Source organism: Macaca mulatta, chromosome 1 (genome assembly GCF_049350105.2).
Source record: "Macaca mulatta isolate MMU2019108-1 chromosome 1, T2T-MMU8v2.0, whole genome shotgun sequence".
NCBI lineage: Eukaryota > Metazoa > Chordata > Mammalia > Primates > Cercopithecidae > Macaca > Macaca mulatta.
This window is the reverse complement of record NC_133406.1, coordinates 54,762,189-54,780,396: the sequence shown is the minus strand read 5'-3', so window position 1 is coordinate 54,780,396 and position 18,208 is coordinate 54,762,189. Positions and strand designations below refer to the sequence as shown.

Sequence of the window (18,208 nt, the reverse complement as noted above, 5' to 3'; positions counted from 1 at the left end):
ATTTTGTTCTTCAGATTTTTTTTCCTTAGTTAGGATACTCTTAGTTCATTATTTATAAATATTGCTAAATTTTTGGTTTTTAGAATTTACTTAACTAGACTTCCTCTATATCTTTTTTTTCTTCTATTAGTATGTCTTTTCTCCATATCCTCATCTGGAGAAACAATAAGATGTGTTTGTTTCAGTTTTGGCCAGTTCAGTACACCTAATTGCTTCAGATGAGTATGTACAATCAGTGCATATCCTAGGGCTTGTGAAGAGTTTGGCACTCAATAAATATTAGTTGAGTAAATAAATTTATTATGTTCTCCTATGACTCTTCTCTAATTTCTTTGATTTTTAAACCACACAGTTAGATAAATTAGTTGGAAAATATATATAAGATTTTCTTCTACAGATAGCTTTTTCTAATCATGAGTTTTGTTTGTTCAATCTTCAGAATGTAGTGATTACATCTATTCTTGAACAGTTGTCTTGATGAAACATATTCATTAAATTGGCATAAAGATGACCACAAATTTAGGACTTGATTTTAATGTTGACTGATTTCTTTATTCAAGGTGAATTTTCTTTCTAAGCTTTTTTTTAATTGAAGTATAGCACACAAGTGCACAAATCTCAAACAGCTCAATTAATTTTTATGAATGAATCCATCAATGTAGCCACTACTCAGATCAAGATATAAAATACTACCAAGATTTCAGAAGGATTCTCTATGGCTCCTCCCAGTCAGTAACCTCCTTGCAAAGATAATGACTATTTTGATATATATTAATAGCACCAAAAATTAATTTTATTTGAACTTCATGTAAATGGAATCATGTAATATGTAATCTTTTTTTCCGGATTCTTAATATTAAGTGTGGATTCCGTTATGACAGTAATTTGTTTCTTTTCATTTTCATCTTCATATGACCGTTACAATTTATTCATTCTACTTTTATGGATACTTGGTTTATATTTGCTTGGTTCTCTTATGAATAAAGCTGCTGTGAACATCCTTGTCCATGTCTTTTCATACACATATGCATTCTTTTCTCTTGTATATATTCATGGCCCTAGGATTCCTGGCTCATAGGATATGCATATGTTCTACTTCAGTAGATACTACTAAGTAGTTTTTCAAAGTAATAATGTCAGTTTACACCACCACCAGCCATGTATGAAAATCTCAGTTGCTTCACATTTTCATCAACATTTGATACTGTTTTTTTTTTTTTTTTTTTTTTTTAATCCATCTGATAGATAGGTAACACTATCTGAGAGTGGCTTCGGCTTGCACTTCTGTGATGGGTATTGATGTTGAGGACCTGTTGTTGTGCTCATTGGCCATTTGGGTATCTACTTTTATGGAATACTAAATTAATTCTTGTACTTATTTTTAAAAATTAGAGTGTCTATCTTTTTCTAATGGATTTGTAGATATTCTTTCTACGTTCCGGATATATATATATATATATATATATATATTACAGATATCTTCTCCTCTATGACTTACCTTTTCACTCTTAATGATGTCTTTTGATGAACAAAGATTTTGAATTTTAAAGACGTCATGTATCATTTTTTTCTTTATAGTTCTTTTGTGTTTTCTTTAAGAAGCTTTTGCTCAACCCAAGGTCATTAATATTTTTTGCTGTTACCTTATAGACGATTTATTTTAACTTTCATATCTAGATCCATGAACTTTCTATAATTTGCTTTTGTGTTTGTTATTAGGTAAAGGTGAAAGTTCTTTTTTTAACATATGGTTATCCAGTTGCTTTAGCACTATTTTTTGGAAAGACGATCCTTTCTCACTACATTTCATTGGCATATTGTTGTAAATTAAGTGATCATATATGTGTGCTTTATTTGCCAACTTGTTATTTTCAAATGTGTTTATTATTTTTGTCCGTTTGTATTTTTATATAAATTTATAAATAGTCTGTTAATTTCCACACACAAAAATACTTGCTGTGAATTATTGGAATTTCATTGAACCTGTGGTCAACTTTTCCATAATTGATTTTCTTTACAACAGCATAACATCCAGTCTGTGAACACCTCCATTAATTTGTTTAGATTTTTTTCAAAGACGTTTTGTGGTTTCTAGTGTAGCTATCTTACACATTTTGCATTACATTTATACCTAGACATTTGATATTTTTGAATCAAATTTTGACCTTTTTTTAATTTTATTTTTTATTTGTTTCTGGTATATAGGAATAGAATTGAATTCGTTTATTGACTTTTTATCCAGTGACCTTGCTAAATTTCTTATTAAATTTTATAGTTTGCCTCTAGCTTTTTTGGAATTTTCAAAGCATGCAAACAGGTCATCTGTGAATAATGACAGGTTCGTTTTCCCCTTTTTAGTCTTTATAACACACTTTCTCTCTCTCTCTCTCTCTCTCTCTCTCTCTCTCTCTCTCTCTCTCTCTCTTTCTCTCTTTCTTTCTCTCTCTCTCTCTCTCTCTCTCTCTCTCTCTCTGTCTTTTGGGGTTGGGAAGTAAAACCTTATTACTTTGGTCACATCTCCAGTAGAAACATTGATAGTAGAGATTATTTTCTTATTCTCATCTTCAAGGGAAAAGCTTTCAATAATTCACAATTAAGTATGATATATTTATAGGTTTTTTGTAGATAGATAAGGAAATTACTATCCCTAGTTTATTTAGAGTTTTTGTCATGAGTAGTTGTTGAATTTTATGTTTTTTCTATATTGATTGAGGGATTGAGTTGATCATATTTTTTTATTTTATTTATGTGGTAAATTATACTGATTGATTTTTGAATATGAAACCTCATTTCTGGAATAAACCCAGACTGATTTGACATAGTATCTTGCTAATGATATATTATCTTGTTCATTCTGTTCCTGGTGTACTGAAGATAGAATATATCTTGTTCATGCTGGGTGCAATGGCTCACAAGCCCCTGTAATCTCAGCACTTTGGGAAGTCGAGGTGGATGGTTTGCTTGAGCCCAGGAGTCCAAGACCAGCCTGGGCAACATGGCAAAACCCCTTCTCTACGAAAAATCCAAAAATTAGCCGGGTGTGGTGGCGCATGCTTGTAGTCTGAGTTACTCTAAAGGCAGAGGCGGGAGGATCGCCTAGCCTGGGAGATTGAGGCTGCAGTGAGCTGGGATGGCACCACTACACTCCAGCCTGGGTAATGGAGTGAGAACTTGTTTCAAAAACAAACAAACAAACACACAAACAAATGTACAGACATGCATATATCCTGTTTATGATATATTATCCTGTATAATTGAATTCAATTTGCTTATATTTTGTACATTTTTTTGGTTCACAAGACATATTGCCTATATCTTTTCCCTTGTAATGTCCCTGACAGGCTGTATTATCATAACTATGCTGGTCTCAAAACATGATTTGGGAAATAATTTATCTTTTTCAGTTATCTGAAGGAGTTTGTGTAAAATTGGCATCATTTCCTCATTAGTGTTTGGAAGAATTGACAGAATAAATTCCTGAGTTTGTTTTCTGTAGGGAAAGGTTTTAATTAATGTTTTTTTCTTTTTTTTTATTTTGAGACTGAGTCTCACTCTGTCGCCCAGACTGGAGTGCAATACTATGATCTCGGCTCACTGCAACCTCCGCCTCCCGGGTTCAAGTGATTCTCCCGCCTCAGTCTCCTGAGTAGCTGGGATTACAGGCGCCCGCCACCACACCTGGCTAATTTTTTTTATTTTTAGTAGAGATGGGATTTCACCATCTTGGCCAGGCTGATCTCCAACTCCTGACCTCGTGATCCACCCACCTCGGCCTCCCAAAGTGCTGGGATTACAGGTGTGAGCCACCATGCTGGGCCTAATTGAAGATTTTTTAAAGTGTGTTTTTTAATTTATGTTTTAGTATGACCGTTAAAGAGCTGTCATGTTTTCAATTTATTTATTCACTTTAAAGGTATTCTATTAATCTAAAATGTAAAATCTATTGGCAGAATTTGGGCTATTTTGTTATTTATCTTTTTAGTGATGATAGTATTTAGTGATAAGCTTTTTGTCATTCCCGTTACTAGTAATATGTCTTTTCATGCTAAGGATTTATTGATTTTATTAATCTTTTGAAAGAACCACAAGGTTTTGCTGATTTTTCTCTTTGTTGATTTATTTTATTTTTCATATCTGCTTTCTCTTTGTATTTCTTCCATTTTGTTTGTATTTCTTCTTTTTTTTTTAAATTATACTTTAAGTTCTGGGATACATGCGCAGAATGTGCAGGTTTGTTACATAGGTATACACGTGCTGTGGTGGTTTACTGCACCCATCAACCCATCACCTACATTAGGTATTTCTACTTATGCTATCCCTCCCCAAACCCCCCATCCCCCGACAGGCCCCAGTGTGTGCTGTTCCGCTCCCTGGGTCCATGTGTTCTCATTGTTCAGCCTCAGTGAGGCGATGCCCCACCCTGGTTCGGCTCACCCTCCATGGGCTGCACCCACTGTCTAGCCAGTCCCAATGAGATGAGTTGGGTACCTCAGTTGGAAATGCTGAAATCATCCGCCTTCTGCGTTGATCTCGCTGGGAGCTGCAGACTGGAGCTGTTCCTGTTTAGTCATCTTATCAGCCACCAGCTTCTATTTTTTTTTTTTTTAATTTGCCTTTCCCTGCCTTTTTTATGTAGATGCCTAAGTTGTTAAATTTTAGTATTTTTTATTGTTTATTGTATGTATTTGAAAGCCATGTTATCCTCTGAATACTGCTTTAGTTACAATCCATACGTCATTTTTAATTTCGTATTTCCATTATAATTCAGTTAAAAATATCTTCTACTGTCTGTTCTAAATTATTCTCTCATTAATGGTTTACTTCAAATTGTATTATCCAATTCCTAAATATTTGGGGATTCTCTAAGCAAGTTTATGTTACTGATACCTAGCGTAATTCTACTCTTGTCAGAGAAGATATTCCATTCAAATATTCTACATTCTTGATTTTTTACCACTTATTTTGTAAGTTACCGAGAGATTTATGTGAAAGTCTCTACTATAACCATGATTGTAAATTGTTTATTTCTTTTGATTTTTTTCATTTTTTGCTTTATGTAATTTGAGGTTATATTATTAGATATATGTAATATATGTTATATATTAAGATATGTATTATATATGTAATATAATACATGTATTAGATATATATTATTAGTCAAATCTTTCTGTTGAACGGTCTTTTACATAATTATAAAATGTTGCTGTTTATTATGGTAAAGATTACCAGCACTCTTTTGGGTACTTTCATATTAAATATATATATTTTTTAGTTCCAAGCCTTCTTTGGACTTATATTTATGATATGTATCTTTTGGTATTATTTAATTATCTATTTTGATCATCTTTATCCTTTAATTTATATGTTTAGCTCATTTAAATTATATGTGATTTCTCACTTACTTGGGCTTGAATATATCATCATGCTGTTTACACAATTGATTCCTTGATGCTTTTTTCTCTTGTCTTCACTTTGTTTATAATCATTAAGTATTGTTGTTGTCATTTTTCCCTCAATTAACTTCTTAATTCTGTGTTCTTTCATTATGTTTTTAGTGGTTACCCAGGATAACAGTGTGCATTCTGAAATTGTTACAGTCTACCTTACCTTCTAGAAAAGATAAATAAAATAATTGAAATTGTTAGTCACTTTCCAGAAACTGCAAATCTTTATAACACCCTTATCTTTCTTATCTCTTATGTATTGTATGTATTTTAATTCTTCATGTCTCTTAAAACCCAAATACATTGCTTTTTTGTTTTAAATATTTAATATTATTTAGATTTAACCATGTATTTATTCTTTACTGTTTACTGTTCTTCCACCTGGGGTCATTTTCCTTATGCATGAAAAGTTCTCTTTCATGCAGTTGGCTGGCACCATATTATTTGTTTGAAAATGTTTTTATTTTACCTTATAAGTAATAATTTTTTTGACTGTAGAATTTATGTTAGCAGCTTTTTTTCATTTGGCACTTTAGATAGGTTATTTTTGGTTTTGGAGCTTGTTTTGCTTTTGTTGAAAAAAATATACTATCAGTCTTATTGTCGCTCATTTGAAGGAAATGTCTCTTTTTAATTGGCTACTTTTTTAGATTTTTCTGGTTTTGGTTTTCAGAAGTTTTACTATAGTGTGCCTTGATTTGAGTGTGTGTGTGTGTGTGTGTGTGTGTTTTGTATTTTCTGAGGTTTGTAGTGTTTATTGAATCTGTGACTTGATGTCTTTCTTTTATTTAGAAAGATTCTTAGCCATTTTCTTTTTAAATATTGCTGTTGCCTACTCTCTCTCTTCTTTCGGAGACTTCAATTACATGTACATTAGACATCTTCACTTACCTCTTCTAGAGTTGCCTTTGTTTCCCATAGATTCCAATCTCTGGTAAAATTTACTTTTCCTATTTTTTCCTGTACATATTAATCATATTGATTTTTATATCCCAGTCTTTTATGTATAATATTTGCTTTGGGTGTATGTATTGCATTTTTTCCCCTCTTGACATTTGATCATTTGATTCTGTTTCTTGGCATACCTGGTCACTTTGTATTGAACTTTCGATTTTTTGAGTTAAAAATTACAGAAGCTCTTGAACATGTGTTCCTTCCAGATAGATTTAATTTTTTTCTCACAAGCAAATAGAATATGAGAGGACTTTGTTCTGTTTCTGGCTGCTTCTGATCTGCCTTTCTCCTAGTTCATCATTGTATTGGGGTCTCTACTGACAGCATGGTGTTTTTACTAGAGTTCCTCACTTTGGTGAGTCCTGAACTCCAATCTCTGTCTCCCATATTCTTGGGATTGCTGAATATTGGTCAACCCTGTAGCCTTCTGACTCTTGGTTTCCAGCTGTCTCACCCAGCAAATGTTTCTTTTAATAGTTGGCAAATACAGATATTTTTGTTCATTTCTCTGTTGTTCCTTCTTTTTCAGGCTCCTGACCCTTCACTTCTTTGGTAGTCCCAAACTCCAACTTTTATCTTCTCATTCCAGTGAGATTTTCTCAAGTGCTGGGCTGCAGCTTGGCCTCTATTTCCCCATAGACTAAATCTGAAAGTGCACTGAGGAGAAAATAAAGCACCTCTATACTTCCTGTGTCACCAGTCCTTTCCCCCTTAGGTTCTGGCTGACTTGGCTGTGTTTTGATGCCTGCAAAGAGTAATTTGGGGGTGGGAGTTATTTTTAAAAAATCTTTTATCTTTCCGCCTCATCAGTAAGAGGCATGATATGATATAAACTACTTATCAAGTCTGAAATAAGTCTCTTAATGTACATTTTTCACACACCAATTTTTAATATCTAAAGAAAGGTGATTCTGTGGATGACATTTTTAAATTCTAAAGGCTCATAGATTCTATGATTTTAGCTATTAGTTTACATCTCTTTGAGTATTGTTTATTTCCTTCTACTCTTAATGCTTCTTTCTGTACGTAATGAAAGGGACCTTTTGGTTGCTTTATGTCTCTGATTTATGATCTTGAGATGCACTCCACTTGCATTATTGTTGTTAAATACATAATCTTACTATAGAAACTCTCACTGCAGAAAGCTTATTTCCTTAATTTGTATTTTTTCATCAAGTTGATAGTTTTCACCTTTTCTGCTATGTATCTTTCAGCACTCTAGGTGTGCTTTTTACATTTAATAATGTTAACATTTTCTTTATGAATTTTCATCTTTTTAAAAACCTAAATTGATTTTTCTATTGAAAATGATAGTTGTTTAAAATAATAATCGAAACTTCTCAAAGGAATATGCCCATTTGGATTACACTTTTCTAAAAGTATCTGTTATTCACTTGAACTGATTGAATATTATTCTAAGTTTAAAAACATCATTGCATTTATAAAACTTTTTTAATGAAGATACTCAAGGACCATCATGCTGATTCTGTGCCAGAGAACACTCAAAACTTAAACTTTTGTCTTTAAAAGTAAATTCTGTACTTCTTGATGGTGTTAGTATTGCTGTGGTCGTGTTCTTATTTAAAAACAAATTATAGAATGCTCCTTGCATGGCAAGTATTGATGCCAGGGATTTATAGAAAGCACTTAAAAGTTCTTGCATTTTGGAAGTGTAAGTTTTGTTGTTTTCAAAGCACTCTCCTCTGAGCTTTTCCATATTATCTCTGATTATAGGCATTCACTTCTAAAATCAAATGTTAGATGCTGTGTGTTCTATACACAGTTAAAAATACTTTTTCTGAAAAGTTAATTATCTATATAATGTGTGACATCAGTAATAATGTTAGTCCAGAAACAAGTAAAAATTCAATAGTACTAGGTACTCAGCCTCCCAGTCTGTCTAAATTTTCTGATAGTGGGATTTGAAGGTTCCAATGGGCTACAAAATATTTAACAATAATATTTAACAAATAATAGTTTGATATTAATGATTCGACTTGAAGATGTAATTATATTTTAATTTACTAGGAGAATGGATGATGTTTCAAATGGAGAAATGAGAAGAAAATATCAACAAACTCATGTGACAATCAATATATAATTTTCTAATTTGGCTTTAAAATAATGCCTTTGTGTCTACTGCAGTATTAGTGTTTCTGGATATATTAGTTTTTTGTTGCTGCTGTTAACAAACCACCACAAATTTGGTGGCTTAAACAATACAGATGTATTACCATATAGTTCTTTAGGTCAGAAGTCTGACACCAAGCTGAAACCTAAGTGTTTGGTAGGGCTGTATTTCTTTCCAGGGGCTATAGGGAATAATGAGTTTCCTGCTCATTCAGGTTACTGACAGGAATCAATTATTGGAATTGTAGGACCAGGACTGAGATTCTCGTTTTCTTGCCTATTGTAAACTGAGAGCCTTTCTCAGCTTATAGTGGCCGCAGTATTCCTTATGTTCTAGCTTCCTCCTTCCATTTTCAAAGCTAACAATTAGTGATTGAGTTCTCATGTTACATCTGTCTGACCCATTCTTCCTCAGTTATTGGCCATCTTCTACGACGCCTATGATTAGATTTGACTCACCTGTGTACGCCTGTTGGTCTGCATATTTCAAGGTCTTATCTTAATCTGATCTTCAAAGTCTCTTTTACCATATAAGTATCTACAGCTTCCTGGGACCAGAGTGTGTACGTCTTTGATAGGCCATCATTCTGCCTACCACCCTGGCTAACTTAGGAATTTATAATGTTTTATATAAAACAAAACAAAACTATAGTGTGAGAACCTGACTGAGGGGGAAGTAAAAACAGGTCCAACTTCTTTGTTCTTTCCACTGAACAACTGTTGTTATTTTGACCTCAGGCCAGAGATAACTACTTCTCATCTAATCCAAGGAACCAGGTTAATTAGAATTGCTGTTTTAGTTTTTATCCTCCTTGTGTGGGGGAGGAAATCAGGTGTTTTGGTTTAACTTTTTGAGGGCTATGGGAATAAAAGTAAGCAATAATAATAGTTTACAAGCACTTATTATGTACTAGGTGCAGTGCTAAGCCCTATTACTCCACTTTCTCTTTTATTCCATTTACCAACTCTGTGAGGTAGGTATCATTATTATTCCACATTACAGATGATAAAACTAGGCATAGAAGTTGGGTAGCTTGCTCAAATGTTTGACTAATAAGTATGATAGCCAGAATTCAAACCCAGATCTTTTTGATGTTTAAGCCTCTTATTTTTACCAGTTTACTGTGCTGTCTGCATTTTGTGATAGTATACAGTATTATTGCTATTATCAAGTTCTTGCAAGTATTCACATTGAAGTTTGCTACTTGAAGTCATTGTCTTATCAAGTTGAGTACATTTTACATTTAATTATATTCTTGTTCATACAGGTGAAAAACCATACAAGTGTCAAATTTGCAATCAGTCTTTTAGAATTAAGAAGACATTAACAAAACACCTGGTTATTCATTCTGATGCCCGACCTTTCAACTGTCAGCACTGTAATGCAACATTTAAGCGGAAAGACAAGCTGAAATACCACATTGACCATGTTCATGAAATAAAATCTCCTGATGATCCTCTCAGTACTTCTGAGGAAAAACTTGTATCCTTGCCAGTTGAGTACTCATCCGATGACAAAATCTTTCAAACAGAAACAAAACAATATATGGACCAGCCCAAAGTTTATCAATCGGAAGCCAAGACGATGTTACAGAATGTATCTGCGGAAGTATGTGTTCCAGTAACACTGGTTCCAGTTCAGATGCCTGACACTCCGAGTGACCTAGTGCGTCATACTACCACTCTCCCACCATCTTCTCATGAGATTCTGTCATCACAACCACAGTCAACTGATTATCCACGAGCAGCAGATTTAGCTTTTCTGGAAAAATATACTCTTACTCCTCAACCTGCAAATATAGTTCACCCAGTTCGACCTGAACAAATGCTAGATCCTAGAGAACAATCTTATCTTGGAACATTACTGGGCCTTGATAGCACTACTGGTGTTCAAAATATTTCTACTAATGAGCATCATTCATGAGTAAATCTAAACATTCCACAGATTTTTGGACGGTTATATGCTAATGGTAGAGCTGATAGCTTTTAAATTTGTGGGGCTGCTATTTTCTCATTTTCTCTAGTTTCTCAAGTCCTCAGAACAGTTTCAAATCAAGAAAACTATGTGTCTCTATTTACTGAACATGAATATTTGGACAAAATTTCTGACATAAAATTTCTGTGCACATTTTTGTGATTTTTAAAGATTATTCAGTGCTAACTTTTAATGGTTTCTTAAATTTTTTGCAATTATTAGCCGCTGATATTATGGAAGTATTTTTTTTAATCATCAGTGGAAATTTTTATTCTTCTTTAATCTTATTCCTCCCCTTCTTCTTCCTTCCCCATCTTACAAACAAGTTTGAGGACCATATAGCCTTGAAAAAGGAATTAAGAGTATACTGATAGTTGCAACTGTTTCTTATCCTAACTTAAGATTCATTATTACTTTATACAAAAATTTTTTTTTTTTTTTGAGACGGAGTCTTGCTCTGTAGCCCAGGCTGGAGTACAGTGGCCGGATCTCAGCTCACTGCAAGCTCCGCCTCCCGGGTTCACGCCATTCTCCTGCCTCAGCCTCCGGAGTAGCTGGGACTACAGGCGCCTGCCCCCTCGCCCGGCTAAGTTTTTGTATTTTTAGTAGAGACGGGGTTTCACCGTGTTAGCCAGGATGGTTTCGATCTCCTGACCTCGTGATCCGCCCGTCTCGGCCTCCCAAAGTGCTGGGATTACAGGCTTGAGCCACCGCGCCCGGCCTACAAATTTTTAAAATTGAAATTAGGAATTTGAATTTACAAGAATGTCTTGGATATTTCTGTGTTGTCTTTCCATTCATCTGTAATTTTAGTTTATCATTATCCTTTGGACTTTGGACTTTCGATATACTCAAAGCCGGAAAGCTTAACTAATGTAAGATTAGCTGTTAAATGTAGGACTGAAATAATAATCCAGATAATTGGTTTTTGCCTATACTTCAATTGTTACGAATAAGAAAGGCAAACATAGGTCTGGACATTAAATTATACAAACTGAAAATGTGTTACAAGAAAAATATGAGAGTTTTAACTAGATCTTTTTCAAGGTAAGTTCACCTTTTGTACTTTACTATTTATTTCAGAAATGTTAATATAATATAGCATATATCTTCATCTCACTGAGGAAAGAGCAGTTGTAACTAGATGAAATTTAATTAAACATGCTACTTTTAGTTTCATTTACTTGTCTGGTAGAAACTCTAGGAAGCAGAACCTAGATATTTTGTGTTCAATTGTTAGAAACGGTGCCAAACAAATTATGAAATTTGTGCCTAATTTAACTGAACATTGTTTAATTAAATGGAACCACTACTGATATACACATTTACATGCAATCTAGATCTTTAATTTTGCCTTCACAAAAGCCTAATGTCTGTAATTAACCTTTAATTTTTATTTCTGTATGAGACAAAAGTTGAGGACTTGGTGAAAGGAAATAGCAGTTGCAGCAAAACCTCAGTAATTAAAATTGAGGACAAAATCAAAATTATAAAATACCTTTAAAGACATGCACTTTCCATATTTTCAAGTCAATTTTAACTAAAAACTAAGATAATGTTTCCTAGTAGAGTTGCTTGAAGATTAGACTAGACAGGGTTGATTTATTATTAGCATGTCATTTGTACATAAACTACTAGAAAATAGCAGTTTTAAAAGTTTTCTATTTCAGTTTTGTTTACACTCCTAATTGCTTTAAGCACTTTTTTGTGTGTGTAAACTGTAAAGTCTAGCCTCGCCCTTGTGAAAAAAAAAATCACAAATAAAATAATGAAGTTTTAATGAATAAAGTTTAACCAATTAGTAGTGGTGGAAACTGTTGCTGAAGCACTTAAGAAATAAAGGTACTTTACAGCAATGTTTGCCATACTAGCGAAGATAAAACAAAGAAATATTGAAAATTGAGGCAGTTAACCAAAGTAGCTCATATAAATAATAAAACCAGTCTGAGTTTAGCTTCATTTATCAAGGTTTGGTTGTAATTGTCTTAAGATTAGTGGACATACTAAGTTCTCCTTTTTAAAGCATTCTTATTTCTTTGTGTGGAAATGTTATATCTGGGGTACTTACATGATTGAGCTTGACTATATGAGGTACTGTTAGTCTGTTAGTCTTTCAAATTGACTTTTAAAAATACATATCTTCATGATTTTTATCATAAAGACTGACAATATTATAACTAAAAATCTTACTATAATGAAAGAAATCATACATAAAAATGTAGCCTGCCTTACATATAAGCTAATGTAGAAAAGTTTAGACTTATAAAAAGGCAGATAGTATATATATATTTATATACATGTATGTATATGGTATATTATACATTTGGTGGAAGAAAAAGAAGATATTGCATTTTCACATTGAAAAGAATACTTTGATTTTTGAAGGTATTTACTTTAGAGTTCTTTTAATAATAATGTCCTAATGCTTTAAATATATAATTTAATTGTAGGAATTGGTTTACATACAACTTTTTTGGAATACATCTCTTAGTAAAATGAAATATAATTATATAATTGTATTTAGTTACTATTGTAGATATCTTAAACTTGAGTAGTGATTTACTGTTTTGTAAAATGCTTTCATATATGTTATCTCATTTGAACCTCATAACCATCCCTGAAATAGAAAGAACAAGCTATATTCCCACTTTATAGATAAAGAATTTGAGGTTAAAATAAAAGGACTCATTGAAGCTCACAAGGTCAGTAAGTGGCAGAGCTACTAGTAGGGAAAGAAGAAAGCTAGCATTAATGAATGCTTACTATGTGCCAGGTACTACATCCTGTCATTTAATCTTAACCTAGTCTGGGAGATGTGTAATATAATTCTGATAAAGAAATAGTTTCAGTGGATGATTGAAAACAACAAAAACAAAATGAAACTAATCTGCTGCCTCTAATTTCCAAAAATGTAAAAAATTTTACAATTGTGAAAACCTCATGGATTTGGGCAAACTGAATGTACATAGGCTTTTGACAAAAGTTGGCACAAAAAGTATAAAAGGAGGCCTATTCTTTTCAGTTGACCTTTTGTAATATTTGATTTAGAGTATTTTGGACAAATGCTCTCTAACTCTAATCCATTTATTTTGTAACTGTACTTAAAATTTTGAATCTTGCAACTAAGTTTAGCCTCATTCAGAATTTTTTTTTTTATTTTGCGAGCATAATTTATTGTTTTAAATTAATTTTTAGCAGATAGCAGTTAGCACTTAATCTGTAAATGGAATAATTTATCAAGTGCAGAAATGTGTTAATCTAATGGGTTTTGACTTAAATGCACCAAAGATTTTTAGTAGGTATTAAATAGTTTAAAAGAATTTAAATTCTTTCTTGTTTGAATAACTATTTGTCCAAAGAAGCACAGTTGAAGTCCTAGAATAATGGATTTTTTTTTTTTAAAAAGTCGTTAGTTTGAATACTGAGATTATTGTTTGTATTTATATGTATAAAAATAGGAGCAGAAGAAAATACTCTGGGAATAGTCATACTGACAAACCAATTATAAGTGAGAATACTGTTTTCCTTAGTTTAATTAATACAATGTTACTTTGTTAGTGAACACTACTAAATGCTAAACAAGCCTATTTTTTACACTACGCTATCAAAATAATTTTTGCCTTTGATTTTTTTTAAGTCAGGTTGAAGTTATTTTTGTAAGAAACCCCACCTATTTTTTTTTTTTTTTTTTTTTTTTTTTGCAGCCTAAAATCCCATTTAACGTTAGGGGTTGGTCCTTATGCCAGCAAGATTTAACCAACTGTAAAGGTAGTAGTCTTTGCATACATTTAAGTAATTAAGGCATTTATTGCTGGGAGAATAGGAGTAGGAAAAATACGGTTTTAAATTGGTGCTTTATTAAGTGACTTCCTTTTAGGCAATGGCAGGTCATGAAATAGGTACACTAATAATTTTCTATCAGCCTTAAAAAGTGTCAAAGCATCTTCGTAGGGTGACTCTAAACTGCTAATTAATGGTTAATAATAATAAGTAATTATCATTGGTTGCTTTTCAATATAATTGCAAACAAATTAAGAACACAGACTGATATGTTTATAAGCTTGAGTTTTCTTCCTACCATATCATTCTCATATATCAGTGATGAAACGTCAGATTTTGAGCAGTAGCTCTTTGACAGTGTCCTTTTATACCCAGTCTTTTCTGCATTGAATGCTTTGTGCCTTTTCAATGTGTTGTAGTTGCTTAGAATTGATTCTGCTAGCTAGAGTGTACTGATTAATAGATTTTTATTTTTATTTTTATTTTTTATTTTTTTGGTTATGGGTGTTATGATTGTGTTGCCTGCTGGTTAGGCAGCTTTTCTTTTTTTTTAGGTTGCTTTATGTTTATATAGGCAAATTGGCACTGAGTGTTAGTGTGAATATTTGTTTTTATGATTTATATATCATTTAAAAAATCTCTGTTGTGGCCTTTATAGTTACTGTGAAGCCACTCTTGGGCCTGTCTCTACATGCTTATTAGAGGAATCTGACAAGTGAAATAAAATGAGTAGTGTGTCTGCATCTGTGTCTCTGTTTCTCTCTCTTTTAAATAACCAGTAACCATAACTACACAACTCTGCACTGAATGACCTTATTTCAGTTTGCCTAAAACTGAACAAGAGGTGATGGTTTGAGATGAATTTCTTATTAGGAGCAGGAACATCCTAACCAATATATAACGAGTTGATAAACTCAGGAAAAATTAGGACTTTAAAGAAAGTTGTATTTGGATATTCTAAGATTCAGTGCCAAATTTAAAATGCTTAGAAATATACTCTACAAGTAGCGTTTCTAAAACTTTAAGTAGTGTTATAGTAAATGCTACTTGCTGTTAGAGTGCATAAGGGATAATGTGAGAATAATTTTCTAAACAACTTCTAGAAACTAGACAGTTCTTCCTTATATCCTACCCTTTTACACATTTCTCTAATGTGGGGTTTTTTGTTTGTTTGTTTGTTTTTTGAGGGTAGAGGGAATCCCCTCCTTATTTCCTGTAAAATTATTTTTACTTAAGATACCTTTTCCCTATAATCTTAGCATGCTTTCTGCTCTTTCTCTTCGGAAGTAGCATTAATAAGATAGATGTAATAGGATTAAGATGTGTGGAAGATGAGAAAAAGAAGGTTTTTGTAGAGGGAGTGTTTATGTTTTGTTTACTTTTCATGTTTCAGCTTGCTGTGTATGATCATAAATCTATGATCTTGAGAAAAATCCTAAAACAATTTGAATTTAGCCTATGCAGCCAATTACATAAAGAGAAATTAAGGATTATATTCAGAGGAGAAATTAAGGATTATATTTGGAGCATAGAGGTTATACAAAGAATGTAACCTTGTCTGGTCAAATTCTTAGGTAAAGAAAAGTAATCAATGCTTGCATTGCTGTTGGAGATTCTAAAAGATGTATTGAATGAGGAGGATATATCTCATTGTTACTGCACATTTTTTTGCTTGGTATTCCTGCTTGCGTTAAGGCTGGACAATGTACTGTGATGTAATTACAAAATTTTGATTCCTTCCAACAATTGGACTCTTCTTATCCCTATTGATAAAACTGTATTACAGTTGATGAGTGTGGCTGCCAGAAAATAATACAAAACTGGGCATTTAGCTGTTCCACATTGTGTAGTAAGTGTTTTGATTATGGGGATTTACAATGTACATTAAAGTAGAAATGCTTTTGAACTTGTTTTCAGTCTCAAATAATAATTTTTGTTTTTAATTAAGGATACTTTAAAAGCAATGACAGAAAAATCTAAAATATCAGAATTAATTATTGTGAACTGTGTGTAAAATATCTTGTGAGTTTTATACATACTTTGGTTGTCTAATGTTCCTAAGTATAAATGTCTTTATAGAAAATTTCAGTTCTCTGTGACGAGTAGGAAGTGTACTGTATATTGAACTAGTTCTTTGTGTTATTTTGATATTTAAAATAAATATGAAGTTCTTTGGTCCTAATACAGCATATGTAGGTTTTATTGAATCACATTTTCACAGGATGGGAATGCAGTACTCTGAAACCAAGTAACTTGCAGCACATTTTAAAACATTTTCTCATAAGCTATATATTTGGAAATATTTTATATATTAAATTATAAACCATTAAACTAATGAATTTTAAGTGTAATATAAATTCAAATAGTAGTAATGAGTTCTATGCTTGAAGTAGTCATATTATGCTGTTTTTTAGACAGAAATCTGAAGTGTAGTAAAATTCATTAGTGAAATGAGTTATTCTGTATAATATTGAGAGGGGCCACTCTTACCTCTAATCCCCCTCACTTCCAGAAACATACATTCTGGCTATGGGAGAAATGGTTGTTGGTTGAAGGCATAAACTGTAGGCTATAGGATGATACCCCCAAACTTGCAAGTTATTTATCCCTATCTGGCACCATAACTGAGCCTCCAATAGACTTTCTCTGTTTTATCTCAGCAGCTGCTTCTCAGTGTTAGAAGACCAGTAAATTCTATAGGCATGAGCACATTTCTGCAAAATGAGTCTTCTGATTATAGCCAATGTTGTGTGTGATACTTAGTTTACTATTGCTGTCTAATAAATTATACCAAACTTAGTGGCTTAAAACAACAAATATTTATTACCTCCCAGTTTCTGTGGGTAAGGAATCTAGGCTGGGTTTAGCTGGGTGGTTTTAGCTCAGGGTCTCTCATGAGATTGAAAACAAGCTGTTAAGTCAGAGTTGCCATCTCTAGAGGCTTCACTGGGGTTGGCTTTACTTCCAAGCTCACTCATGTGGTCCTTGGCCTCAGTTCATCACATGGCCTCTCCACAGAGCTGCCTAGTGATATGGCAACTTCCTGCCCCTGCTTCCCCTCACCCCTCCACACACACACCACTTTCCCAAAAGCAATCCAAAAAAGAGAGCGTACCCAGGATTTAAGTTGTTGTCTTTTTATAACCTAATCTTGGAAGTGATATAGTATCACTTCTATTGTCACTAATTCTAGTCCACATGCAAGGGACACAAATTAAACTTCCTGTCTTGAAGAGAGGAGAGCAACAAATTTTGGACATATGTGAAAACCATCACATATTCATTGGTTTATAGATAAAGCTTTCTATAAATCTATAGATAATGGGGGCAGATATAGTAATCTATACTCAGAAAAATATGTTTATCCCAGAGAGGCAAAATATTGCTCCTTCCACAATAGAAAGGGTTTAATGTAACAACATGCCACAGGTAGTTAGCTGGTCCCACTGGAGAATGGAATTAGATTGGATGTTCAGCAGCAGCCTCTTTCAGTAGGTTAGGCACTCCACATGGGGCTTTTCACATCAGCTTTGGCCAGGGAAACCACCTTGAGCCCATTCTTAGCCTCCACCACTGCTGCCATAGCCACTTTCTAAATGGGTTCATTGTGCAAGCAAATGGATCCCTGGGGGAAGAAGCTGACCTCCACAGGATAGATTGTCCTTTTTACCTGATTTTTGAGCTCCTTCTCAGCCATGGATATTCTCAGATGAGCATTTACATGGAACACAAATTTAACTTTCTATACCTATTTTGAGAGGCTCTTTTATATAACTGTCCTCCCCAGACCAAGCTGTCACCAATTTTCCATTTTGTTTTCTCCAAAGGTTTGATCAGCTGGCCAAACTGTCAGCCATTTTCCATGAATCAGCACAGAGCTTTACCTTTGGCCATGTTCTCTTCCTTATGAAGTGGACTACCAGAC

General features: G+C 33.2%; 1 protein-coding gene across 1 annotated transcript in view; it reads left to right on the top strand.

Annotated features, from left to right (window-relative positions):
- ZBTB41 (zinc finger and BTB domain containing 41) overlaps nucleotides 1-12,698 on the top strand; it is a 48,584-nt gene extending 35,886 nt beyond the window's left edge. Inside the window, exon 11 of the mRNA XM_028851730.2 lies at nucleotides 9,797-12,698. Coding sequence (XP_028707563.1) covers nucleotides 9,797-10,452 — 656 coding nt within the window. The 3' untranslated portion in view covers nucleotides 10,453-12,698. The remainder of the gene's footprint in view (nucleotides 1-9,796) is intronic.
- The last annotated feature ends 5,510 nt before the right edge of the window (nucleotides 12,699-18,208 follow it).